Source organism: Adiantum capillus-veneris, chromosome 4 (genome assembly GCF_014529385.1).
Source record: "Adiantum capillus-veneris isolate H3 chromosome 4, ASM1452938v2, whole genome shotgun sequence".
Classification (NCBI taxonomy): domain Eukaryota; kingdom Viridiplantae; phylum Streptophyta; class Polypodiopsida; order Polypodiales; family Pteridaceae; genus Adiantum; species Adiantum capillus-veneris.
Genome location: NC_140934.1, coordinates 22,595,038 through 22,621,894, shown reverse-complemented (window position 1 = coordinate 22,621,894; position 26,857 = coordinate 22,595,038). Strand labels below are relative to the sequence as shown.

The window sequence follows — 26,857 nt, the reverse complement described above, 5'->3', positions numbered from 1 at the left end:
AAGAGAATGCTCTTACAGCTAGATAATGAGAATGAGGAGCAAAGGGTCACTCATATACTATTAAGGTGACCTAAGTCTTGCAAAAGGAGAGGGTCCCAGTTTAGGGCCGAGTCCGTTGATAAATGTACCACCTCATCAAGAACGATGTGGCAAAATTGTTAAGTTTTTTTTATCACATCAACATGAGAGCTAATAAATGGGCAAAATGAACTAAAAATGCATATACAAGGCCATTCCAGCCATACAACCATGAGATGCAACCTATCTCGTGATGACATATCTCCGAATTAAGACATCCTGCATAAAGCTCAATGATTGACATTAAATATAATTATTTTACTCGTATATCACTCGCATGCTCTGCATATACTTTTATCCAAGCGCAAATGATATTCATTCAAATGTACAATGAGAGAATCAACAAGACTTTCATACACAAGATACTTGGAATAAGTGCAACATATTTAGAGTGAGTATGAACTTATATTGATTTGTCTCTTTGCCAACCTCAAATTTACTCCACAGATTAATGTGGAGTTCATATAGTACTGTGGTGAGAGAAGCTCGGTATCAATTATAAATGTGGGCAACAACAGTGCCAAGGCCCATTTAAACCTCTAACCTGCTGTTTCACGTCTTGCATTCCCATGCACTACGCTTAATTTATCGTCCTAGGGACAATCACATCTAGAAGATTTGACCCGTACTACCAAACGGCACAGAAAAATGTATCCAAGCTTCTAGCGGTCAATGTAGAGGACCTGGGTGCCTTCCTGACTTTGGAACTTGCAACCCAAGATGACCTTAACAAAACTTATTCACTTTGCCAAGAAGGCTGTTAATGTAGAATCTCAAAACTGTAATCTGCATACTCATTACATGCATCTTGTAAGCCTCAACTGTGTTTCAACAGCAGATATTTTGGGGTCAGATTTCATGATTAGTTCCTCAGCCTGTCGGGCATACAGCATCCCATCTCTGTTAATGAAGAAAAATTGCACAGCTGTCAGCAATAAACATGTAAATCTCCTGAAAGAGAGCTCGGGTCATGTGCATTTGATTCAAGTGTGTACCTTATTGATATTGTTGGCTCCATAGACACCTCCAGTTCCACAAGCAGTCGACCTTGTAAAAAGTGGCACCGAATGCGCTCAAATGCCATCATCTGTAGCAGAAACATGAAACTTGCTCATGAACTTATATTTCTGGCTAAGCGGTCAATTGGTGCATGGCACAATGTGTAAACTGAGATACGAGTACATGTAAGACAAACCTTTTCAAAATGTGCTTGCACAACCGCACGTACAACTTTCTCCACTTCTTGTTGCTGATAAGAGTTGAACGTTTGCATCTGGCCATTACCTTTGAAACCTTCAGGTTCCTTAGTTGAAGAGGTTGATGACGCAAATGCATCTGCAGGATCTGGGGGACAACACAAAAAGACTTAGCAGCGGACGACCCCTTGTATTGGACAATTTGGCATTTTGTATAAGCACCATGACAGGGGTGGGGGATTTGGCTGTTGGAAGACATCCAATAGCCAACACTTGCCAATATGAATAAAAATTTCCTCCAATAACGGATGGCACTCTCGTAGCTTTTGTCGAACAGCTTCACCAATCATATGAGCAGCACTCACACTAAGCCATGGATCCACCTTCGCACAACCCAATGAAAACAATGAAACAGTCAGCAAAGCTAGAGTGCAAGCCTAATAATTAAAGCAATGATCAGATGCAATGACACTGTGCACCGTTCTTGTCATCATATAATCTGACTTTAAATTTCCCATAAGACTTCGATATTGTTTTGCTCTGCTTTGGTAAGCTTATTTTGTGTAATGGCACAAAATGATTGACCCCTTTGTGTCTCTCTCTTTCTCCATGAAAACCCATAATTTATTTGTCATATATCCACTTGCTTTGTCTACCAGTGGACATGCTACACCTACTTCAAAACCCAGATACGTCTAGGATGATAAAAATCCTATTTCCTAATGCTGCATGTACACTAGTTCTGCATGCCATGTGGACATGCTACACTTGCTTAACCTGCTTCCAATCTCACGCTGATCAGATAGGTGTAGCATAATATCTGCACCATGTGCACCTTATAACAAGTGATTTTGTAGTTTCTTCAATTTTGCATGTTTTTTCATGAAGATTGAAATCAAATGGTCACTTTGGTAGGACCCAAAAGGCATAATAAGGCAAGGCTATGCAGCTACTACACCTAAACTAGCTACTACTGACCCGAATCAACCATTTGTCACTCACGTGGGACAATTGGTAGAATTTGAGAAAAAAAATTATATAGGAGCTCAGCAGAATTAATTCGCTTTTAGGCAAGAGCTCTATGTTGCTACACATGCTCTAAGGACATGAAGCCACATCTTTATGGTGCCAAATTTAAGATAGTATTTGACCATAAAAGGACTACTACTCAATCTGATTATAGAGGTCAAAAGCACGAGCACAGTAGATGGAGACCCGACAACAATTCGACTTTCAATCACAGTATTGCAAGGGTCAGAACAATGTGGTGGCTAATACGCTTTAGCTATATGTCTTGGCTTAACTCAAAGGTAAAAAGTAGACTTCTAGATCTCTTCTGGGTAAAAGTGATTATATCAAAAACAACAAAAAATATGTGTTTCGGATGGAGATCCATGCCCTCTCAGCAAGGAGTTTAACAAATAATTTACACTGGGTCATGTTTCAGTGGATGGAAATGAGCATGTTACCACATTCCTTTTATGGTTGCATATGGATTCAAACCAGACTCAAGTATCAGAGTGACTTGACTACTCAGCGAATCTAGTGAGTTAGAAGACTTTCTCCACGAACTTCATGATATGTTGAAGATCACAAAATGCTACGCTAAACAGGCTCACAAACAGCTATATGAGAACGGAAAAAGAAAAAACAGCTGTTTTGAACCACGACATACCTGACCGTTCAGGTCTAAAAATCAAAGAAGTACCATGATGATCCGTAGTCACACGGAATGCAAAATCGGAACAGAAAAGGGGAACCAGAATGGGCAAGAGTTGCCATTCCCTGTGCCTACATACTCACAATTGCGACAAGAAACAGGGACCAGATCGGCAAATAAGAATGCGGAATAGGGTAAGGGGACTCAAAACTTGCCATTCCCTATGACTACAGTACAATCCCTGTCAGTGTCGTGGACCCTTCACAACACACAAATGCATAGTTTGAGTCCCCTACTTGATCTCATCCAGTTTTCCATGTTGGTCTTTATTGGAAACAACTTAGCGATGATGGCACTAGGCAGATGCCAATGTGGTGAGCGTAGATGTTCCCATTGATTTCATTAATCAGAGTTTGCCACATGAACCTGAGTGTATCTTAAGCTTCCACAAGAAGCGTCCTCAGCACCATAGTTGACAGCAATGTCTAGCAACCCCCCGGAACACGCCTTGTCTATTCATGCTCTACCTTCCTCTTTTCACATAGGATTAACGTTTACCATTGCATACAAAGCATTACTTTAGCACTACAAAACCAAAAGCTCAGCACTGAAAAAATGCAAAAGAAGAGAATATCTTTGCTTTGTACCTCAATGTGTACATCAAGATGTATGGAAGATCCAGCTCTTCGGCCCCTCAATGCATGACAACCCTGAGAATAGGGAAGATTAGTATGAAAACCTACCACAAAACAAGATTTTCCTTAGCCACAGACACTGTAGAATAAGCTATCTTGCATGTTTTAAAGCGCACATTTATCATCTCTTGCCTACACTACTACTGTTCTGAATGATGATATGTGAAAATAATAATCTAGTATAACTTGGACAGAGTTTAATTATCGTCTCTTGTCTACATCATAATTGTTATAAATGGTGATTTGTGAGGTGAAGGAGACCTTAGGCAATTATACTACCGCTCACATCCAGAGTTTCATGGGACAGTTGGAGGTGTAAAATTCCCTAACCTGGCATTCATTAACCTATTTGCACAGAGTAAAGATGCACAATGAATAACTTCACATCTATAACTTCAACATCATTTATGTAAAATATGGGGTTTATGTCTTCCTGAATTCAAAACATTAGCTTAATTCTATGTACCATACCAAAATGAATTCACTATGTTTGATCAGTTCTATAAAATTTACTCCACTTCATTTTTCTCAGCTCATTCTACAACCATTATGCTTGTGTCTTTCACTGCTCTATAGATGCAGCATTAAACTCAATGCCTAGCATTTATGCCCAACTCCAAGCCTGGTCTGAGCGTGACAGATTCTGTATACCAGCTTAGTCCCCAGGCTAAGTACGCAAGTGAGTAGAGTGCGCAAGTTGAGTATGCGAATCCCAATATGAACTGAATATGTGAATTGAGATCGAGCTGATTGGAGGGTTACAAAGGAGCCGTTGGGAAAGGATGAACGGGTCATTCCTTTGGAGGAAATCCCAAGTTTCGAGCAAACCACTCGTTAGATTCCAATTGAACCCAAATTAGTTCTTGATCAAAGGGTCAAGCGGTCTTGAAAGGCCTTTTACCCCAAGTATTTCGTCACATGGAAGCATCGACCTAAAACAAGTGCTACTTGGTAATCGGTAAGATCCTTGAAGAGTCATTTTTCGGGTTTTATAACCGAGGGTATTGCTGAGGACAGCAATTAGAAATAAGGGGGTAAGTGTTACGTCCCCAGACATCACAATGGGCGCCTAAGCTATGTCCGGCCAGTTGTGAACATGGTCATTTCTTAAGTGAGTTCCATATATAGGACTGAGGTCTCATTTGTGCGACATCTTGAATCTAGGCCCTTGATAGCTCTACCCACACACCCATACCGTCTGGGCATGGTGGTATGGGACACTAACCCTTGTGATAGAGGCTAGCCCGCTGGCTGCTCCCAAGCTCGGAGGTGAGCCCATATTGGCTCTATGGCTAGGAGGTGAGCCTGATGTCCGCATTCTACGTTTGTCTGTGTGAGTATGGCTTGTCATGTCATGTGTGCCGGCTAGGGACTAACAGGAGGGTTCAAAGAAGAGGTTTCCTTGCAAAAAGAACGTGGGCAGCCACCAAAATGCACACCAGAAAGAGAGAAACAGGGTGGACCAATCCGAGCTTTCACAATGAAAATGCTTCAAAGGCTGATCTAGGCCGATCTTGTAACATTTAATGGCCTAGAATCTTATTTGTAGCGGAAATTAGCATGAACATAGTGGGCATTTCATTAGAATAGATTCCTAATGATAATTACAAGAGTGCTTGGGTGGAGAGAGCAACAAAAAGCATAACACCTAGTTAGATAGCATCGACAATACTTTCAAAAGAGAGAGTAGATTGAGAGGAAAAAGAAGTATCTTACGAGAAAGAAGTACATCTCCTCACATAATCACTCATATTAGCATAGCTTAGCTTAGTAATTAGCTTGGTAGAGAAGATGAGCATGCATTGAAGCTTGGCTCTTGGTTGGATTTGCATCCACATGCCAAGAGAGTGTTGATGTAGGCTTCTATCTCACAAGCTTGGAGTAGGTGATGAGCTCTCCATTAAAGCTTGGGAGGAGATAGAGTGTTTTTCCTTCACACATGGTCAAGTGTGACAGTGTGAGAGTGAATGCCCAGCAAAAATCAGCCCCCCCTCTCTCTTGGGCGAGCCCTAGCTGCTAAGTTAGGCTGGCTTTTTCCTCATTGGACCTCCCCAGGTCAAGCCAATAGGAATTAAGCAGCATAAGTGATAGCCTTCTGACATGTGTCCCCCTTTCCCCTTTTGTGAGAGCTTTAGATAATTAAATAATTAAACTAAACTCTCATTGGACCCCTTTGCCTCCTGGCCAATAGGAATCAGGCAAGCCATGGGGCTTCTGAATGCTCATTGGACCCCTTGGGAGACTGCCCAATAGTCTTCTAGGACACTTAATTCTTATTGGTTTCTTTTATTAAATGTTTTTAAATTAATTAAACTAGATTTACTCTAGCTTAATTCTCATTGGTCCACTTCAAGGGTCTTCCAATAGGAATTGGGCACACCTTGTGGGCATCTGGCCTAGGGAGCTGACATGTGTCCCTCATTCCCTTTGTGTAAAGGGAGCCTGTGTGTGTGTGTGTGGTTTTCTCTCTCATCCCCTAGCTTTGGGGCTCGCCCCCTCCCATGTAGGGATGCAGAAAGACTTTTTGGGCACACACACTAAGCATCCAATTTTCCCTAAGGTTGACCTTTGGACACAACCTTTGAATTTTGGAACCTTAGCATTTTGGAAGTCTTAATGGGCTGAACCTTAGGGTCTTTTTAGCCCGTTGTTTCACATGGCTCTTTTGCAGATGGCCCCCCCTTTGGATCCCTATTTTCCCTCCTTTGGATCCCTACTGTGGCCGGTCTGCTAACTTAACCAATATTCTAGCTTTTTCTCCCTTGGCACTTCCCCACATTAAATGATCAGTTTAAAATGAGAAAATCATTTAGGAGAATTAGATATTGATTATTATGACATTACCTCTCTCTTGAAATCATAGTCGTCCTCGACTATGGTGTAGAGAAGATAAAGCATATGCATGAGTCCTTTTCTTAGCGGGTAGAGGATCCCTATGTTACCCTACGACATCATTCCATAATGGATGACTAGTCCATTTGGCGCTTGAGAGCCTGAGGCTGCCGCAAGCATGTCTGCACATTAGTCCTATCAGTCTTCCATAGTAGAGTGACAAGCTCTACTTGGTGTTTGGGAGACGTCGTCTCCACAAACTTGATCTAAGCATGCATACTACTTTATTTTTGTGCACAAATAAAGAAAAAGAGAGTCTTATAAGACAAAAATTTTTGTTCATTTTTTTTTAACATTTTGTACATTTGCTTACTCTTGGGAAGCATTGTAAGCATTGACAAGGTTTAGGTTATCCTTTAATTGTATGCCTTGCATCCATCTAGCATCTTCAAAAGGATAATTCTTAAACTTAATAAGATATCGTCGGATAGTCTTACCGCCTCTTAATACCTTGTCTTCATGTCGGAGAATGGACTCGGGCTGCAGCACCTCCTCATGGTCCTCGATCTCCGGTGGGTCTTCAATAGTTGGTTCTTGAGGTGGCTCTCCTTTGTAAGGCTTTAAGAGGCTCACATGAAAAGCATTGTGTATGAGCCAATGATTGGGCAACTTAAGTTGATAGGCCATCTCATTGATTGGCCTAAGAATCTGGAAGGGACCATAGTACCTTTTTGCTAGTTTAGCATAGTACTTTTGGTGGCCCGTAGGATTCTTGCCCGTCGTGTGCCTTAAGCGAGCCTTGGGAAACTTTAACAAGACCCAATCGTTTTCTTTAAAGGCTTGGGCTCTTCTGTGCTTGTCAGCAGCAGCCTTTTGCCTTTGCTGTGAGATAGAGATAGCATCCTTAATCTTTTGGAAAGATTCTTGTAGGTCTCGGCTATACTCATCTGCAGCGAAGATCTTCCCATGTACCTTAAGTAGCAAGGGACTTTTTGATCTTCCCTCAATTACCTCGAAAGGTGCTTTTCCTGTAGAAGTATGTACAGTGTTATTGTAAGCATACTCTACTAAGGGTAAGTACTTCTCCCATTGGGATCTTTGATCTACTTCCGTTACATAGGCTTTTAGTAGATCGAGAATAGTTAGGTTAGCTATTTCACTTTGGCCATCAGTTTGTGGATGATAGGCCGAAGAGAAGTTTAGCCTTGTTCCTAAATTCTCAAAGAGACCCTTCCAGAAATTACTGGTCATTCTAGGATCTCTATCCGACACTATGGACATTGGCAAGCCATGGTACTTGAAAATTTGTGAAATGAAGAGGGTTGCCATTTGATGGGCTTTGATAGTCTTTTTGACAGGTATAAAATGAGCTTGTTTACTGAACCTGTCTACTATCGTCCATATTCCCGTATTCCCATGGATAGACTTAGGCAATCCAAAGATAAAATCCATGGATATGCTCTCCCACGGTGAATTAGGAATTGGCAAGGGTTGAAGCAATCCAAGTTGCTTCCCTCTATCAAATTTTGTCTTTTGACATACCACACATTTGGAAACATACTCATGTATGTTCACTTTCATGGTAGGCCAATAGAAATATGTTTCAATTCCCTTTAGGGTAGACTGAATCCCTCTATGCCCCGCATATGGGGGAGCATGAGATTCATACATTACTTTCTCACGTAGTGAGTTAGTAACGCAGAGTCTATTGCCATAGAGAAGATAGCCATCTTGTAAAGTAAATGGTTCTTCTTTCTTCCCTAAGGCAAGGGCTGAAATCACATCTCTAAAATCGGGATCAATAGCATACTCATCTATCATTAAAGATAGATCATTGTGAGTTGCTATGGAAACCGCATTCACTCTCGGTCGTCTTGAGAGTGCATCGGCTACTTGATTATGCTTGCCAGCAATGTGAGCAATATGAAAATGAAATTGCGAAAGGAAATTTGCCCACCTCATTTGTTTGTCGGAGAGCTTGGTCTGCGTCATGAAGTACTTAAGACTTTGGTGATCCGTTCGTAGAATAAAAGGAGTCCCCAATAAATAGTGCTTCCATGAGTCTAAGGCATGTAGAACTGCAAGGAGTTCTTTTTCGTATATGCCTAGAGCTTGCTCAACAGGGTCGAGTCTTCGACTCTCATAGCCTATGGCGTGCCCTTCTTGGAGCAAAACAGCCCCAAGGCAATCACCACAAGCATCACATTGGACCTCAAATGGTTTTGAGAGATCCGGTAGTGTAAGCACAGGTTGAGAGATAAGCTTTTCTTTAAGCTTTTCGAAAGCATTGTTCTCCTTAGCAGACCACGTATACCTAACATTTTTCTTTGTTAGGTCATGTAATGGTCCCGCAATTTGTGAGAACTTTTCTATGAAGCGTCTATAGTATGCACACATACCTATAAAGCTTCTTAGTTCATGAAGATTCCTTGGTTTAGGCCATCCTTTTATTACCTCTAACTTGGATGGATCCATTTGGATTCCATCTTGAGAGATAATGTGACCTAAATATTGAATCTCTTGCAAGAAAAATTCACTTTTCTTTCGATTAACATAAAGTTTATTCTCTCTTAAAACTTGAAATATTACCTGGAGGTGTTGCTTATGTTCCTCTAATGAATTAGAGTAGATGATAATATCATCAAAGAACACTCCAGTGAAGGTTCGATGAGGTCTGAACAGCTTCTCCATCAAGCGGTTAAATGTGGCTGGTGCATTAGTCAAGCCAAAAGGCATGACAATGTATTCGTAAAGACCAAATGTAGTACGAAATGCGGTCTTTACAATGTCTTGATCAACTATCCTTATTTGATGATAGCCACTTTTTAGGTCAATCCTACTGAAGTAGGTCGATCCTTGTAGCTTATCAAATAGGTCTTCTACCCGTGGAACGGGAAACCTATTCTTGATAGTGATCCTATTTAGTGCTCTATAGTCGACACACATACGATATGTGCCGTCTTTCTTTTGCACTAATAGCACAGGTGAGCAAAATGGAGATGAGCTAGGCCTAACCATGCCCTTCTCAATTAACTCATGCACTTGCCGCATAATCTCCTCTTGTTGAGCTTGAGAAACTCTATAAGGAGGTTTGTTAGGCGGTGAACTTCCTGGAAGAAGTTCAATTGCATGGTCGTCATTACCTCGTTTAGGAGGTAGCTCACAGGGATGTCGTCAATAAAGACATCCTGAAACCCCTTGAGAAAATTGGATAACTCTAATTCCTTTTGGTTGCTTTTATTTTCTTTTGCTAAAGCATTAGGTTCATTTTGAGAATCTTTAACAAAAATCATGTACACGGAAATAGAGCTCTTTATTGACTTGTTGAAAGCTGGTGTATGTACAATGGGGATGGTGTTACCCATCTCCCTAGCATCTATATACATGTCCTTTTCCCTGAACTTAAAGGAGATTCTCCTTTCAGGAAATTTAACATGGGCAGCCAAACGGTCAAACCATGGTGCCCCTAGGATTACATCCTCATGCTTGAGAGGAGAGATAAAGAAATCCTCTTTGTCCACATAGCCTTGGACATGAAGCCTCAATTTCCCGATTAAGGGAGTGACTGAAGCTTCTTGCCCCTTGAAGGCACTGTCTGCGGGTAGGATATCTCCCATCTCGTAGGATTGTATGTCTAGCTTGGTGGCTAACTCCATAGATATGAAATTGTGAGTAGAACCAGGGTCAAAGAGAATAAAAGCATCATGTTCTCTTACCTTTCCCCAAGCATGGCATAGAGGAGATCCTTTGTGGTGAGTTTGGTGAATCTCCTCCTCTTGGATTTCAACCAAAGAAGCTCTAGGAGGATCTTGGCGGTTGTTCTTTTGGGGACAAGCGCGGTACGCATGCCCTTGTTCGCCGCACTTGAAACACCGGTTATCTTTACGATAACGCTCAAGCTCTTCAGGAGAGAGTTTATTCTTTCCTTTGTAAACTCCCTTCTCTTTAGCTTTGTTGGAATTGCCCTTAGGAGACTTTTGGACATTGTCCTTCCCCTTAGGCTCATTGGTACCTTTGTTTTCCGGGGGCTTATTATTTCTTTTACCCCCCGTTTGGAAATTGATTCGCGAGGCCACCATAGTATGGTGTATTACCGCCGATATGGTACGTGGCCTTTGGGAGTTGACATACTCCGCCATTTCTTCGGTTAAGCCCGCACAAAATTGTTGCTTTTGCTCTCCAAAATCCAACTTTTTGAAGACAGTGGCTTTGAGTTGTAGGTCCCAAAACTTGTCTACATATTTGTGGATGGATTCATTGGGAGAGAGCTTTAAGCTTCGCCATTCGGTGAGTACTTTGTCTTTGGCATTGGTGGCCAAAAACTGCTTCATAATGGAAGCTCTTAAAGCCTTCCATGTTCGTGGAGCTTCACCGTTGGCTCGTAGGCTAGACCACCATTGTCTGGCGGACTTTTGAAAGTGCATAGCTACATGGCGTAGCTTAGAGGACTCCGTGAAGCCCTCATCTCCAAACGCCGCATCGAATTGCTGGATAAAGGCCAAAACTTTGTCTGTAGCACCGAAGGTACCATCATAGGTAAGGAAAGAGATGCTCTTCCCTCCCTCTTTGAATTTCTTCAGCTTGGACGACCTCTTCCATGCGGCATAGGATTTCCTATGGCCTCTTCTTTTTGATGGTTCAAAAGTTGCACCATCACTTTCTTCAGAAGATGAAGAATTTGAAGAAGGTGGAGAAGAGGGTGACCTCTTTCTCGCCTTTTTCTTGTCTTGATCTTTGTCGTCTTCACCATAGCTTTCATAAGAGGAAGAGGATAAAGAAGATGGAGAAGAGGGTGTCCTCTTTCTCGCCTTTTTCTTCTCTTGCTTTTTATCATCCCTCTTTGAATTATGGCGTGGAGAAGAGTGTGATGGTCTTCTCCGCTTTGGTGGTGATGGAGAGCGTTTAGCCCGCCGTCTTCGTGGAGCCATCTCCGCCGAGGTGGCGGGAGACTCGCTTCTTTCTCGTTCCTTCGGTGGAGGCTCTTGAGTTCTCCTTTGGGAAGGAGATGCATCATCAAGAAGTAAGTTCTTGAGCCCTTCATATGGATTCTCTTCTTCTTCCCGAATCGGAGAGAGACCTCTTTTGGTAGTCTCACAAGGAGGCTTCCTAGGTGTTCTCTCGTCATGGTGATGAGCTTGGAGAATCCCGTGAGCACGGAGCTGCCGTTGCACTTCACTTTGGAGAGATGGATTGCCCATGGCTTGTTGAAGCCTAGAAACAAGATAATTAACAAGCATTGAAGCATCATTAGTAGCTTGCTCATGAGCAAAATCAAAGTTATCAACATTAATTTCACTCTCTTTAATATTGTCAGCCATTCTAACAATTTTTAGGTGTAAACTTTTTAGGTGTACTTTGGCACTTCAAGCCCTAGTTGCTACTCCTCTTTACCCCTTTAGAAAAAGCACTCAAGCTACTGTACCCGCGGCTCGAATACCATTAATTGCAAGGAATAGAAGAGAGGGTCTTTCGACACCAAAACAGCACCGGCTCCTGTCAAGCTTCTAATAGCTCAATAGTGGTTAAGCCATAGGCAAGCCCCGTAGGACTCCACTATTAAGACCATAGCTCTCGACGGTGATGCCCCGTTAACTGCACAAAGGCAGGCGCACTGCAAGGCTGAAAAATCCCTATTCTACTTACTCACAGGCAATTAATAATACCAACCATTTGTAGCTAGCTTGAGGACCTCCCTTCTTGAGCAAGAAAAGAGAAACCTTGAGCTCTGATACCAATGTAACATTTAATGGCCTAGAATCTTATTTGTAGCGGAAATTAGCATGAACATAGTGGGCATTTCATTAGAATAGATTCCTAATGATAATTACAAGAGTGCTTGGGTGGAGAGAGCAACAAAAAGCATAACACCTAGTTAGATAGCATCGACAATACTTTCAAAAGAGAGAGTAGATTGAGAGGAAAAAGAAGTATCTTACGAGAAAGAAGTACATCTCCTCACATAATCACTCATATTAGCATAGCTTAGCTTAGTAATTAGCTTGGTAGAGAAGATGAGCATGCATTGAAGCTTGGCTCTTGGTTGGATTTGCATCCACATGCCAAGAGAGTGTTGATGTAGGCTTCTATCTCACAAGCTTGGAGTAGGTGATGAGCTCTCCATTAAAGCTTGGGAGGAGATAGAGTGTTTTTCCTTCACACATGGTCAAGTGTGACAGTGTGAGAGTGAATGCCCAGCAAAAATCAGCCCCCCCTCTCTCTTGGGCGAGCCCTAGCTGCTAAGTTAGGCTGGCTTTTTCCTCATTGGACCTCCCCAGGTCAAGCCAATAGGAATTAAGCAGCATAAGTGATAGCCTTCTGACATGTGTCCCCCTTTCCCCTTTTGTGAGAGCTTTAGATAATTAAATAATTAAACTAAACTCTCATTGGATCCCTTTGCCTCCTGGCCAATAGGAATCAGGCAAGCCATGGGGCTTCTGAATGCTCATTGGACCCCTTGGGAGACTGCCCAATAGTCTTCTAGGACACTTAATTCTTATTGGTTTCTTTTATTAAATGTTTTTAAATTAATTAAACTAGATTTACTCTAGCTTAATTCTCATTGGTCCACTTCAAGGGTCTTCCAATAGGAATTGGGCACACCTTGTGGGCATCTGGCCTAGGGAGCTGACATGTGTCCCTCATTCCCTTTGTGTAAAGGGAGCCTGTGTGTGTGTGTGTGGTTTTCTCTCTCATCCCCTAGCTTTGGGGCTCGCCCCCTCCCATGTAGGGATGCAGAAAGACTTTTTGGGCACACACACTAAGCATCCAATTTTCCCTAAGGTTGACCTTTGGACACAACCTTTGAATTTTGGAACCTTAGCATTTTGGAAGTCTTAATGGGCTGAACCTTAGGGTCTTTTTAGCCCGTTGTTTCACATGGCTCTTTTGCAGATGGCCCCCCCTTTGGATCCCTATTTTCCCTCCTTTGGATCCCTACTGTGGCCGGTCTGCTAACTTAACCAATATTCTAGCTTTTTCTCCCTTGGCACTTCCCCACATTAAATGATCAGTTTAAAATGAGAAAATCATTTAGGAGAATTAGATATTGATTATTATGACAGATCTACACATATAACACCTTGAGATTTGATACCATGTAGGAGTGTGTAGCAGAAGAGAGAAGAAAGAGACAATGGCACGAGAGAGAGAGAGAGAGAGAGAGAGAGAGAGAGAGAGAGAGAGAGAGAGAGAGAGAGAGAGAGATGAAATGAAATGAAATGTTATATTAACGTCTTCAAAAGGCCAAAGTGACCTATGAGACCAGAAAGTTACAATGTGGTGGATCTGATACCAAGTCAGAGTAACAAGATGACAAAATGACAAAATAAAATACTATGGAATCCTAAATTGCTAGGTGTGGACTAAGCAGCTAAACAGCTAGCTGGGATAGCTATATCACAGGAGATCCAGCATCGGTCGCTGGCGGATCTCATCAATCTCTTCCATGGTCAGTAGTCTGACCGGACATCGTGTATGTCAAGCCAAAGTGACCCGAATCCTCTGATGCAGCCTCCGTCGATGCTATGTAGTCCTCCGCAGTCGTGGGCGTCTGGATCTCCCCAGCTCAGTCGCTCGGTCGGTCAGTATGCCTCTGGTGTAAAGCAACGAGCTCTGCTGTGGTAGTAACTCCTCCGGGTGTCCAGTGGCAACTCTAAAGAAGTCTGTGATCTGTCTCTGAGACTGGCTAGCCTCTCCTCTCATCAGGCTCTCTCTGTGTCTGCGCAGCTCGAGCAAAAACAAACCGAGGCATCTTTGATCCTCGTACCGCATGACTCTAGAGAATGGTCCAAAGCCCTCTCTGAACAAGCAATGGAAGCGGCCTCGTATCTCGTAGTAGACGGGGCAGTGGCATGAGGAGAGAGAGAGAGAGAGAGAGAGAGAGAGAGAGAGAGAGAGAGAGAGAGAGAGAGAAGGCTAGCGATCCCAATAAATCCAGTTGGGGAGAAACGATAGAGAGCCGATACATATATAGTGAGCCAGGATAAGATCAAATAAATCTCTGTCAAATATCACGACCAAAAAAAATAAACACGTCATCCTAAAAATGGAAAATGGTCAAAGGAGGCCTGAATTGGGCAAAGTGAAGGTGCAACCCCTAAGTGTTCCTGAGATCAATCCTGCAAGTGTACGCCAACCCACAACCAGGGGCCAGCGCACATGAGACGAGAAGGCCCTAAACCCTGTCCTTGCCGGTTCCCGTGTTCATTGTTCCATGTGGGTATGGTTCATGGGACTCTCCTCAATAGAGCTCCACAGATCAATAGATCGCGAAGCCCTATTTGCACATAAAGCCAACAATACATTTACCATTACTGTATCCAGGCCATTATTGAGAGGCGTAGAGCAGCTCCTACGAAGTTCTTTACAAAGGAGGAGATTGATGCCATGATGCACAGGCCCATGAGAGATAAATGGGATGGTCCTTCCAGTGGCAGCCTACAAAGTAGTTCAGGCTTTGGGAGATATGCTACCAGCTGAATCTATTTGTTTGTTTGAATTTTTAGCATTTGTTGTATTGGACATTTGAATCATATGATCAATGATGTAATTTTCTGGTCTTATTAGTCTTTTGAGCCTTTTACAAACATAAATAAACATTTCATTTCATTTCTCTAGTATCATCACTTGCAGGCCGAGACCTCAGCAGTATCACATGCAAATGCAAGAAGACAAATGTAAGAAGAGATGGAGAATGTTCGTAAACCGCCTTCCCACTTTACAAAAAAACAAACAGCGACTTGTGATCTATTCTCAAATTGGCCTTACTCTTTATAAAACAAAACACCAATGCCCCCAGTGACTTTAATTCCTTGAAATCTGTCCCCTGTTTGATATAGATGAAGTCTTTCTATTTGGGAAAAGGGTAAAACTAGCAGAAGCAACCAACACATTGCATTGTACAAAAGATAGTGGCATACCTTGACAGATTTCACACTCAATACTGTCTCTTTGAAATTAGAGAGCACAGACTCGGGGAGTGCCGAGTCCACAAGCTCCTGCAAGCTGATATAAAAGTATCAGAGAGAGCGACTGTTAAAGCCTGATTCCACTCATGCCTTCACTTAAGTACAATACATGCAAATTGAATATTTGAACAGCAACTGTAAGGTGGCATGTCAAAAGGTTTCATGGTGAAAGAAGTGCTACAAAGAAAGCTATACTACATATTTCTACGATGTAACACCAAAAAACATCAAGCCTCTCATTCTTACGCACCAAAGAAGAGTTTGCCAAGACACATCAGCATTCAATTGCAGAATTCTCTCCTCAATAAGGCACTCATGCTCCAGTGCCATCGTATCCGTGTCATTGTGGAAAAGTGGATGGCTAGTGCTGCATGCCCTCAGCCTCAGGCAGCTAGCCTCTGTTGCCATCATCGTCAGCCACAGCCCACGAGGCAACAAAGCTGATCACTATCCACCAACTGCATCACCTTCCTATTTGGTTGGCAATCTACCCTTTCAACCATTCTAGTCTCTCCCTCTTCAGGATTGAGACCATCTAGCGGGAGAGCCACAGGGACGAGGGCCTACTTGATGACTTTATGCCCATCTAGGCTCCGTGCCTCTACCATGGTTGAAGCAACTCCAAACGGTGACAAAAGTGAAATGGAAAAATGGAAAAAAGAGATAATTGAAGGGGAGAAGAGAAACGCCACATTGGCATGGAGATAGAGGGTGGGTATCGTACCATAGCATCAATTTAGAGATATTTCACAACTAGTCATAGATATCGAGACTTGAAACAATAAACTAGAACATTGACTTGAAACAAAAAAGTAGAGGGGTTCAAGTTATCACTCATCAAGAGGCTTAATCAAGGTTCTAGAAGCTCACAGTCTAGGAGCACCAAAGATCAGCTCATTCTGTGTATTTGTGAGAAGTTTAACTGGCAACCTACCACTGTTAAAAACATCCCTACCTTGGGAAACAATTGATTTTAGGGCAAAAAGAGGAAATTCTGAAAAGCCAATATCAGTGGAGTTTCAAGAAGTTTCCTGCCTCAATGGTCTCTATGGGAGCGCTAAGCTACATGGAGGGTTTGGAAATGGGTGCAGAGGTGGAATTGAAATGGTGACGATCTCAAGGGACTGGCACCACGTGCAACGGAAAAGAACAGACTGAACAACTTTAAGCACTTCAAATAACAACTGAACTGAAAGAGATGCACGACACACGAGACGGAGAGTGGCCGAGTTCCACCCCAAGAGAGAGCACTGGCCTCAAACCTTGGCGCCCCTTTCGGTATTTCTTTATATTGCTTCGACAAGGTACAACTCCCACGGCTCTGCTCTGCATCTCCCGCGACTAGAGTGAGAGCCCATAAATCATATTTAAATTTTAAAGGCCCTTGCCTCTAAAAACAGTTTACATGAAAAGCTTCAAGTTTCAAAAGCATCTGGTCCCCAAAAAGTAGCCCAATGCAATTTGTAAAATTCCCTACAGCTTTGCCACGTTAGCACCTGCCAGCGCAATTCGCGGAAGTCCGTACAGCCTTTCACGTCATCAACGTAATTCACGGAAGTCCGTACAGCTACCACATCCTCAACAATTTCGCCTTTATTTAAATGCTTTAGGTCCCCTGGGCCCCATCGGACAGGGTCCCATAAGTAGGTGAGAACTTTTCTTTAAAAATAGGCCACTCAGCAAGACTTTGCAAGTTGGTAAAACTTCTTCTGCTGCTTCTGCTTCTTCTAGGGTTTAGGCTCCTCGGCCAAGATTTGCATGTTGGTTCCATTCTTCAGTGGCTTGACACGTCAACAATTTGTGACATCCCCCCTTCTTGAAAGAAAGTAATCATTCGCGATTACAACATATCTACAAAACAACTCAAGTTAGCTAAAAAATTTCCGAGGGTCATTTCGAGGAACATTTGGAGGGACAATCGGTTTTCTCATTCCAAATTGGGGCTCTTGATATCCGGTCATTGGCTTCCCAGAAAAATCTCATTCAATAAGGAGTCTCATTTCAGATCGAAGCTCTTGATATCCTGGGTCGTTGGCTTCCCAGAAAAATCTCATCCAATAAGGAGTATTTTCAATGGTTGGCACATCACAATGCAACACAAATGCTCACATATGCATGTTACAAGACATAGAAAAATGAAGTCGCCAATGCACACTCCCCCCGCAAATAGCCATCCACGTTCGTCCATGAGTTGTTCAACGACTCCCTCATTACTCCTCCCGCAAATAACCTAAAAAGGTTCGGGCCATGAGATATAGAGGCCTTTTACAACCAAACGCCCCCCCAGACCGCAACCTGTGTCGTTTGGAGGTGCCGAGTGTAACCACTGCTCAGACTTCTTAATACTCCCCTCGTAAATAACCACAAAGGTAGGGCCATGAGTAAAAACAACACTTTTCAAGCATTCAATACTCCCCCCACAAATAACCACAAGGGTCCGAGCCATGAGTATGTGCAAGCATTCCTAAACATCAATTCTCTTCAGTACTCCACCCGGGAGTAAATCACCAATCATTGAAACTAGTATTAAAACCAAAGTCAAACACTTCAAATCGGCACCAAGACAAGTTTAAAACAAATACCATCCATTTCAAATAAATTCCAAACAGGATCACTAAACAAGTTTCTCAAACATATTTAAAAAAAACTGCTAAATCAAACTGAAAAAGCATTCTCGACATCAGTCGAGCTCGAAAGTCGAGCGGTCTTCCGTTCTGAAACCTGCACCAAAATTAGGGTTAGATTTCTACCATAACGTTATAGCCAACCACAATATGGTCCATAAGCTCTTGGACAGACAATGTTCCTGTAGCAGTGATGGTAGTCCCAAGACATAGCAATTACACTGGGCCTTCGAGGTTATCAGTTCAAGAAGAGACACTTGTTGAGAAATTTCAAGTTATAGTCTGCTAAGGTTTCTGTGCCAAGTCCTTCAGGATACCCCACTGTGCCGGAAGCTGCAATATGAAGGAAGATTTCTGAAGGCACCACTGTGCCAAAAGCTGCAATCTAAAGGAAGATGTCTGAAGGCATGTAACTTCAAGCAAAAATTTCTTCAAAGCTTGCCAAGTCCTTGGAGTGGGCAGCTTGGTAGCTATAGACTACATGGCATTGCCTCTGAGAAAACCAATGACTCGAAAAATCTTTGATTCTTCTCTTGCAAGTGATCTTTATGGCTTATGCCTTGTAAGACAGAGCGATGAGACAGGAGCGCGCCCGATGCACGATGAAGTAAAGACTAATAAGTCCACGATGGACGAGCACCACGTGCCAACGGAAAAGAACAGACTGAACAACTTTAAGCACTTTAAAGAACAATTGTCCGGGGTCGGGATACGAAGATTCTTTTATAAAATTCCCTATGAAACTTGGAAGCGCCATCTTGATCTGTCTGCTCTTAGGTAGAACCGGTTTGCTTTCAGAAAAGCACACACTTGAAGCTCTGATACCACTCTCACGGGACGGGCACCACGTGCCAACGGAAAAGAACAAACTGAACAACTTTAAGCACTTCAAATAACAACTGAACTAAAAGAGATGCACGACACACGAGACGGGTAGTGCAGAGTTCCACCCCAAGAGAGAGCACTGTCCCAAACCAGCGTCCCTTTCGATATTTCTTTATATTGCTTCAACAAGGTACAACTCCCATGGATCTCCTCTGCATCTCCTGTGGCTAGACTGCTAGAGTGAGAGCCCATGGGTCATATTTAAAGGCCCTTGGTCTCTAAAAATAGTTTACATGAAAAGCTTCAAGTTCCAAAAGCAGCTCGACCCCAAAAAGCAGCCCAACGCATTCCATACAGCTCTGCCACGTCAGCACTGCCATCGCAATTTGCGGAAGTCGGTACAGCCTGGCTGTGAAAGTGCGCATGTGCGGAAGCGAGAGAGAGAGAGAGAGAGAGAGAGAGAGAGAGAGAGAGAGAGAGAGAGAGAGAGAGAGAGAGAGAGAGAGAGAGAGATCAGGCCCCCATGACTACTATGAGCAGAAGGCCCAATACACAATGACCAGATAGTGATCTCTACGAGATGAGAGATGTGGAAGTGGGTACCCCCTTGGCCCTATAAATAGGTGCCGAAGGGGAGGTAGGGCAAGGCCTGATAAAAATCCCCACGACCCAATAGAAAAATGATATATGGAAATATATGTGGGCGCCCGAACAAAAGTGGGTGCTCGACCCCAAACTAGGGCGGCCGGACAAGGTGCAACCTAGACTATGGGTGGCCAACCCGGAGACATACTAGCCGTACAAGTATGCCCTAGACCTATGAAGCAACAGAGTGGTGTAAGTCTAACACCCCCTCTCAGCACCTAATGCTAAACAAACCGCGTGAAGCCGACAATGTGAGGCAAATGATGAAGATGTCTACTGCGATGTCCACTAAAGGACAATACTCCGTGAGTGTAGCAACAGTCTAGGGTGTCAGCACCGCCAAGAAATCTTCATGAAAGATGCTGTCACAAGCAGTGTAGAAAACTGTTGTACTCCGCCGATACATGGTGAAGATACTGCGTGAAGGTCCCGAAATGAGTGTGAAAACAACTCCTTGTCGTAAAAGAAGTGCCAATAGACCTGCAAGTGTCTTGCCCAATAGGATACGTGGTGTCTGTAGTCAAACCGTCTGGAGAAAATGGAGAAGCCGAGGAACCGTCATGAGAATGCACGGAAGCCTGTCAATGCATGAACATACAACCCAGTGTGGCCAGGTGGCTAAGCTGTGTAAAACTCCAGGAAGGCCAGATGTGGTAATCTGCACCATAAACTCCCTCCCAATCAAGGAAAGCCAGACTAAGCAGTCTGCACTGTAGAAGCTACCGTAAGCTGCAGCAGTCACCAATAGACCCCACAGACCACCACCGGATGATGTCTTGTCAGTAGGTAGGGTAATCCAAGATGAGGGAAAAGCCAGACTCAACAATCTACGTTGTGAAGGTCCTCTGAGAAGAGGTGTGGTCAGACCAAGCTGTCTGCACCGTGATCATCCTCCATGAAGAAGGGAAGCTAGATTGAACAGTCTGCGCTGTGAAGATCCTTTGAGAAGAGGAAAAGCCAGACCATTTTGTCTGTGCCGTCTTGCACGTATCTCTTGCCTCGCATCCTCCGGTGTCAACCAAAACAGAATCTGCGCCAACAACCCCACCAAACCGCAACTCGGTGTGGCTCTCGATGGGAATGAGCTGGGAGTGGCCTCCTGCCCAGGTCGACGGATAAGTCGGCTGTAAGGTTACTGAGGGTGAGTGTAAGCAACTTTGAAGGTAGCAATCCAAATGATCAGGAGTGTAGAAGAGCACCTGCACTACCATCCAAGCCAAGCTCCGGGTGACTCCGGATGTAGTCGTGGATGCGTAATCTCCCGCATCTCGCGGGTAAACTCTCCAAGGGAGTCCAAAGCACTGAAGTCACACTCCAGTCTGTAGATCCAAGCAATGAACCTGTCCAAGAAGAGATCCAAGATCCTCTCCCTAAGTCCATGTAGATGCTCCTATGTAAGCAAGTGATCTGACATGTCGAGATCAAAGTGTCTGTCCACCCAAGATGGTGGTGTCCTCTCTGGGAATGTCGGAATCCCATATGCCATGAGCATGGCCATATCTCGTGTGAACTCCTTTGATGAGTGCATTGGTGTGTCCATAGCAAACCACAAGTCACCACCCCCTCTGGAGTGCACGACCGCCGAATGATGGCTGGAATGAATGGATCTCCCAAGGATTGTACGCCCGTAGATGATCAAGACGATGTCGAAGATACCGTGTACTGCAACAGTCCCACTGAGAGACCGCATGGACCACCACCGGATGGTGTCCTGGCAGGAGGTAACTTCATCCTCTGTGAAAAACACAAGCCATGTGGATGATGTCCACCCAAAAACATAGCTGCGAGGTGATGAAAACGCTGCTGTCCAGCGATTTTCAGCGTGCTCGTACTATCCCGGCAGGGTCCGGAGCGGTGCAGAGGGTGTAGGGAAGGGTGGTGAATCATTGTCACTGCCCCAGATGGGCTGAAAACAGAGCAAGGTGTTTATGGCTGAAATCTGAATATCTGAAGAGGAACAAGACCGGCAAGGCACCGGATGCCAAGGCCGGGTAGGTGGTGGCAAGATCCGGGGTCCAGAAGCTGAGAGCTACCCTCCTGCTGAAAAAACGCAAGTCAATTTGCAGCCCACTTTTGCTGCACTTTTTGGCACCAAAACCTTCTATTTGCTGAAAAACAAAGGCTTGATGGGTACCCTAGGTGCCGAGCAACTTGTGGAAGGTGTCAACGACACAAAGTGACCAATAAAACTGCCAAAAATGGGCTGAAAACCCAAAAACGCAGATGAAGGTCAAAAACGTAAATGGAGGAGGGGCATTTTCGGCGAGGATGGACATTTTCGACGACGAAACTGTCCCAAAAGTGTAGCACTAGCATGGAAATCAGCAAATCTGATGTTTCTTGCAAAAAACGCAAGTTGAGGTGAGTTCCTCCGCGACAGAAATGGCTCCCGTTCCTGCGCTTGCCTGGCTGATGTAAAAACGCTGGCAGATCTGGCTCCAGTTTGCAAAACGCTGCCCTGGCTGATCCAGCCCTTGGGAGAAGAACCTGATGCCATGAAGGGCCTCAGAACATGCAGAGCCTGAAGCTGCTGATACCATGTGAGAGTGAGCGTGTGCGGAAGAGAGAGAGAGAGAGAGAGAGAGAGAGAGAGAGAGAGAGAGAGAGAGAGAGAGAGAGAGAGAGAGAGAGAGAGAGAGAACACGAGCGCTAGAGATGGTGAAGAGGGGGCAATCAGCCCTCCATGACTACCATGAGCATAAGACCCAATACACAATGACCAGATAGTGATCTCTGTGAGATGAGAGATGTGGAAGTGGGTAACCCCTTGGCCCTATAAATAGGTGCCCAAGGGGAGGTAGGGCAAGGCCGAATAAAAATCCCCACGACCCAACTGAAAAATGATATATGGAAATATATGTGGATGCCCCGACAAAAGTGGATGCTCGGCCTCAAACTCGGGAGGCCGGACACAACCTAGACTATGGGTGGCCAGTCCGAAGACATACTAGCCGTACAAGTATGCCCTAGACCTATGAAGCAGCAGAATGATGTAAGCCTAACACTGCCATGTCATCACCGTAAAACGTGTGTCCGTACAAATGCCATGTCCTCAGTAATTTCGTCTTTGTTTTAATGCTTTAGATCCCATGGGCCCCATCGGACGGGGTCCCATAAGTTGGTGAGAACTCTTCTTTAAAAATAGGCCATTCGGCAAGACTTTGCAAGTTGGTAAAACTTCTACTTCTTTTGCTACTTCTAGGGTTTAGGCTCCTCGGCCGGGATTCGCATGTTGGCTCCGTTCTTCAGTGGCTTGACACGTCAGCAATTTGTGATAGAAGATCTAGATTTTACACTTCCACAAATCTTTACTTCTTTGCTTGTGTTATTGGGTGCTCCTTAGCACGAGAGATGGTTCCTTTTATTTCCTTGTAGAGAGAATGAGAGAGAGAGAGGTAGAGATGTGTAGAGAGAGAGAGAGAGAGAGAGAGAGAGAGAGAGAGAGAGAGAGACCTGATGGGGTGCCTGCCAACCAACCCTCTCAAGGGCCCCCAACACCGTTGCCAATGTGGTATTTCGTAAATGGAATGTACACACATGCAATACCTCAATGCAGACTCTATTGACTCGAATGGGGGATGTCGCCACCGTAACTCTTCAAGATGAATCATGAAGCACCTCCGGGCTGATTTGATGCACCTTTGGATCCGTCTCGATGAGGGGTTGCTGGTGGCCACCAAGGGGTAGATCCGAGGCTGATTTGCGCTCCCAATGTGAGAGGAATCAAGGGCTGAAAGCTGGCTGCAAAAACGCAGATCTGGCTACAAAAACGCAACCGATTTGTCGCGTAAAGCAGGGATTAAAACGCAGATCTTGATGGAGTGGATGATAGCACTCGATGCGGCGAGGGAATGTCCGAAAAGAGGTTCAATGAACTGCAGAAGGTACCGGGCTGCAACGGAGAGGCTAGCGTTAGCCTTTCCGTTGCAATCTGGGCAGGTTTTGGCAAGGGAAAAGGGCTAAAAACTGGAAACCCTGTGCTGATCTGCTGCTAACTGGAAATGCTTGGCTGATCTGCGATTTGAGTGCAAAAACGCTAAGAGCATGCAAAAACGTTGGGGCTAGATCTAGCGCTCGCTCCTCTCATACAAAACAGTGGCTCCCTTGCTCCATTTATAGGTAAAACTTTTGCTTAAGAACTTTTTAGGACTTAGGTAGGGCAAACTTGGAAGACAAAGTTATAAAAATAAATCATTAAAATGATTTATTAATAAACTTGACTTCGGTAAAGTTTCTAGGTGAAACTGTCATACATCTGCCACCCGGAATCCGATTGACATGGGGAATGGCTCCTTGGATTCCTCTAACCTAAAACTATATGCACGTCATGCCAGATGCCCAACGTAGTGTAACAATATTAAAACTGGAAAACCTAATCTAATGGACTCATCCGAATATGCACGTCCAACGAGCAGGCTCACAAAATTTCCGGCTCTTAGAATTCTAGACACTCCTACCTAGGGATATGTACAGAATTGGCTCTAAAAGTCGATGAAGCATGTCCAAGTGGCACACACATCCATGTGCACGTGACATCCCCTCTTGCTTCCGGTGTGGTACCAAACTCCATGCATGCCATAAGATAGTCTCGAATGAATGGCCTTCTAGATGATGTCCTCCACAGCTACTTTTTGAGAGAGGCTCCCTTGGGTGATGTGAAAATGTCCAAAGACAAGGATGTTGATGATACATCTACTCGCAAACACTCTTCCTTCTGGATCAATGATTCCCTTGTTGGGTACCGGCTAGCCTTTGCTACTCCAACTTGGATGGTGTGAACCAAACCGCAAACTAGATGGATACTCGTGGAGCAAATGATTGGAAACGCAAACGTTGATGCCCACGAAAGTTACCAGCCAGCCTATGCTGCCCCTACTTGGGAAGATTGGCGAGAGCAACACCGAATGGGAGATGAAGATGGATATGTCCTTCAAAATGCCCGCAATCCATGGCAAGTCCTCTCTATGATGTCTCATGAAACTGCCATATAACTCCTCAAAGATAGAGACTCCTCTTGGAGCTTCAACTAGATTTCCGTATGATGGAAGCTTTAGATGAATCCTCGTCTCTGCAACGGATTTGGCTGTGAATGTAGGCTCACGATGCCTGCAAATTCTCGTTGTGGTTGCCGTGGATTGTAATTTTCACAAATTGATGACGTGGAAGTGCAACCTCGACACACACGCGGTAAAGTGATGATGTGGCTAACTGCACGGAAATCCCTGATTTTGTGCTGACAGCTGACGTGGCAATATTGTACGGATTTCTACGTTTCACGCTGGCTGCTGACGTGGCAGTGCTGTACGGAATTCCCTAATTTACACTTGTTGCTTTTTGCCAGTTTTTGAGGATCAGTTGCTTTTGGAACTTTTGCTTTTGAGTTTGATTGATTTTGGGGCTCTGCTTTGGCATCCCTTGTAAGAATAAAAGAGCCCTAAGGGCCTCACTCTTCAGAGCATCTGGACGCAGAGTCTGAGAGCGGAGGACCCTGCAGTTGTACTTTGCTCAAAGATTAATATAAAAAGAAATACCGAAAGGGGCGCTAGTCTTTGGGGCCAATACCTCTTGGCACGGAACTACGCCGGGCCATGTCGGCTCTCTTTTGAGTTGTGATTTGACGTGGTGAAGTATTTTTGAAGTGAATCTCTGCTGTGTCGTGCTAGAATCTTGACTTGGGGTGTCCAAGTTTGTTACAGTAACCTTTTGGCTCCGGATTTGTAACAAACTTGGGCACCCCAAGTCGAGAATCCGGCACGACACACGAGAGAGAATCACTTTAAATTACTTCACACTTAAATCACAGTTTAATTGAGTCGACAGGGCTCGGCGTAGTTCCGTGCCTAGAGAGATTGGCCCCATAGACTGGCGTCCCTTTCGGTATTTCTTTTTATATTAACGCTTCAGCAAAGTACAATTGCCCGCGGGTCCTCTCTGCTCGAAGGCTCGTCAGCACAATTGAGCCAGAGAGTTGTCCAGGGGTCTTATTTTAAGGCCCTTGGCCATGGAAAAGCAGTTACATGAAAAGCTTTCAAAGTTCAAACTCAGAAGCAATCTCCCGCAAAAGCTGGCACTGATTTTCAGCCAGCATAGTTTACGAAAATCTGTATGTTGCCACGTCAACACTATCAACGCGAATTACAGTCGTCCATACAGCCTGTCAGCGCAATTTCTGGTGGGTCCGTATAGCCCACCAGCCCGCCAGCTTCTTGGTAAATTCCTAGTGTCCCTAGGGCCCTGTCGGCAGGTACCCATAAGTTTGGGTTTAGTCCATTTGGCATGCCACGTCATCAGTTTGTGACATACCCCCCTCTTGAAAGAATTGTAATCGCCCTTGATTACGCTTGCAAAAACACACAGAGGTCATAAACCAGTTCAGTAGACACTGACTCTAAGTACCGACACACTAGACAACACAAATCTAGCACTTGCACAAAGATCACTCAGTCAGTGCACAGTCAAATCATATCCAAATCAAATCACATAAAATTCCATCGAGATCTAAGACCATGATTCCTGGCAACGTATTTAGCAATCGCATCTAGATCCACATCGAACGTCACTAATGTCGGATTAGCTAATTCTTATTGCGATCATGTCTATAGAATCTCAAGACCGAAATGTTGCAGTCATTTCGTCTTTCAATCTTGCACTGGAACAAAATCACATGAGAGAGTACACATCAATCAAATTCAAGTTCGGGAACTCCCATATCCAATTTTCTTAATCATAAAGTCATACAGCAGAATACTGTCAGCACAACAGTATCCCTGAAGTCCAAAGGAAAATCAGTGACTTTATTCCGTCAAGGTAAGTGACTTTATTCCGTCAAGGTAATTTGTGACAAAGAAGCGGAGCGACTCACCTCTCGTGCAGTCCCGTCTGCAGCAGATTCAACCCTGCTAATCTGCGAGATCTTTCGGAGTAGACACAACTAAGCCGAAAGCCTCAAGGTAAAGTTCCAATATCTGAGGAGGATCTGCTAGGTCCTCCTCCATCCACTTTGCATCCAATCCCGGATAGTTCTTTAATATCACTAAGAACCACCGAATCACTTCAACTTTCACTTTCCTTTCTTTATGAGCCAATATCTGTTCCAAACCAAGTATCTCCACGCTCTCTTCCACTTCAGGTTGCTCATCAGGCTCCCTCTCAACTGGCACCTCACCCTTAAAAGGATTCAAGGGACTCACATAAAAGCAAGTGTCTGGCAACTTGAGTCTAAAGGATACATCCTTTATCTTTTCTTGGATCTGGAAAGGGCCATAATACCGCATGCTGAGCTTTGGAAAAAGCCGGGAAATCACCCCAAGAGACCTTAAAGATCTAGCCGACGAGG

General features: G+C 44.1%; 1 protein-coding gene across 1 annotated transcript in view; it reads right to left on the bottom strand.

Annotated features, from left to right (window-relative positions):
* Positions 1-370: 370 nt before the first annotated feature.
* LOC147458859 (Cation efflux family protein) overlaps positions 371-26,857 on the bottom strand; it is a 99,083-nt gene continuing 72,596 nt past the window's right edge. The window contains exons 7-12 of the mRNA XM_086510283.1: positions 15,380-15,464; positions 3,582-3,644; positions 1,552-1,657; positions 1,274-1,422; positions 1,074-1,165; positions 371-978 (exon numbers count right to left, since the gene is read on the bottom strand). Of these exons, the coding sequence (XP_086366409.1) occupies positions 876-978; positions 1,074-1,165; positions 1,274-1,422; positions 1,552-1,657; positions 3,582-3,644; positions 15,380-15,464 (598 nt within the window). The 3' untranslated portion in view covers positions 371-875. The remainder of the gene's footprint in view (positions 979-1,073; positions 1,166-1,273; positions 1,423-1,551; positions 1,658-3,581; positions 3,645-15,379; positions 15,465-26,857) is intronic.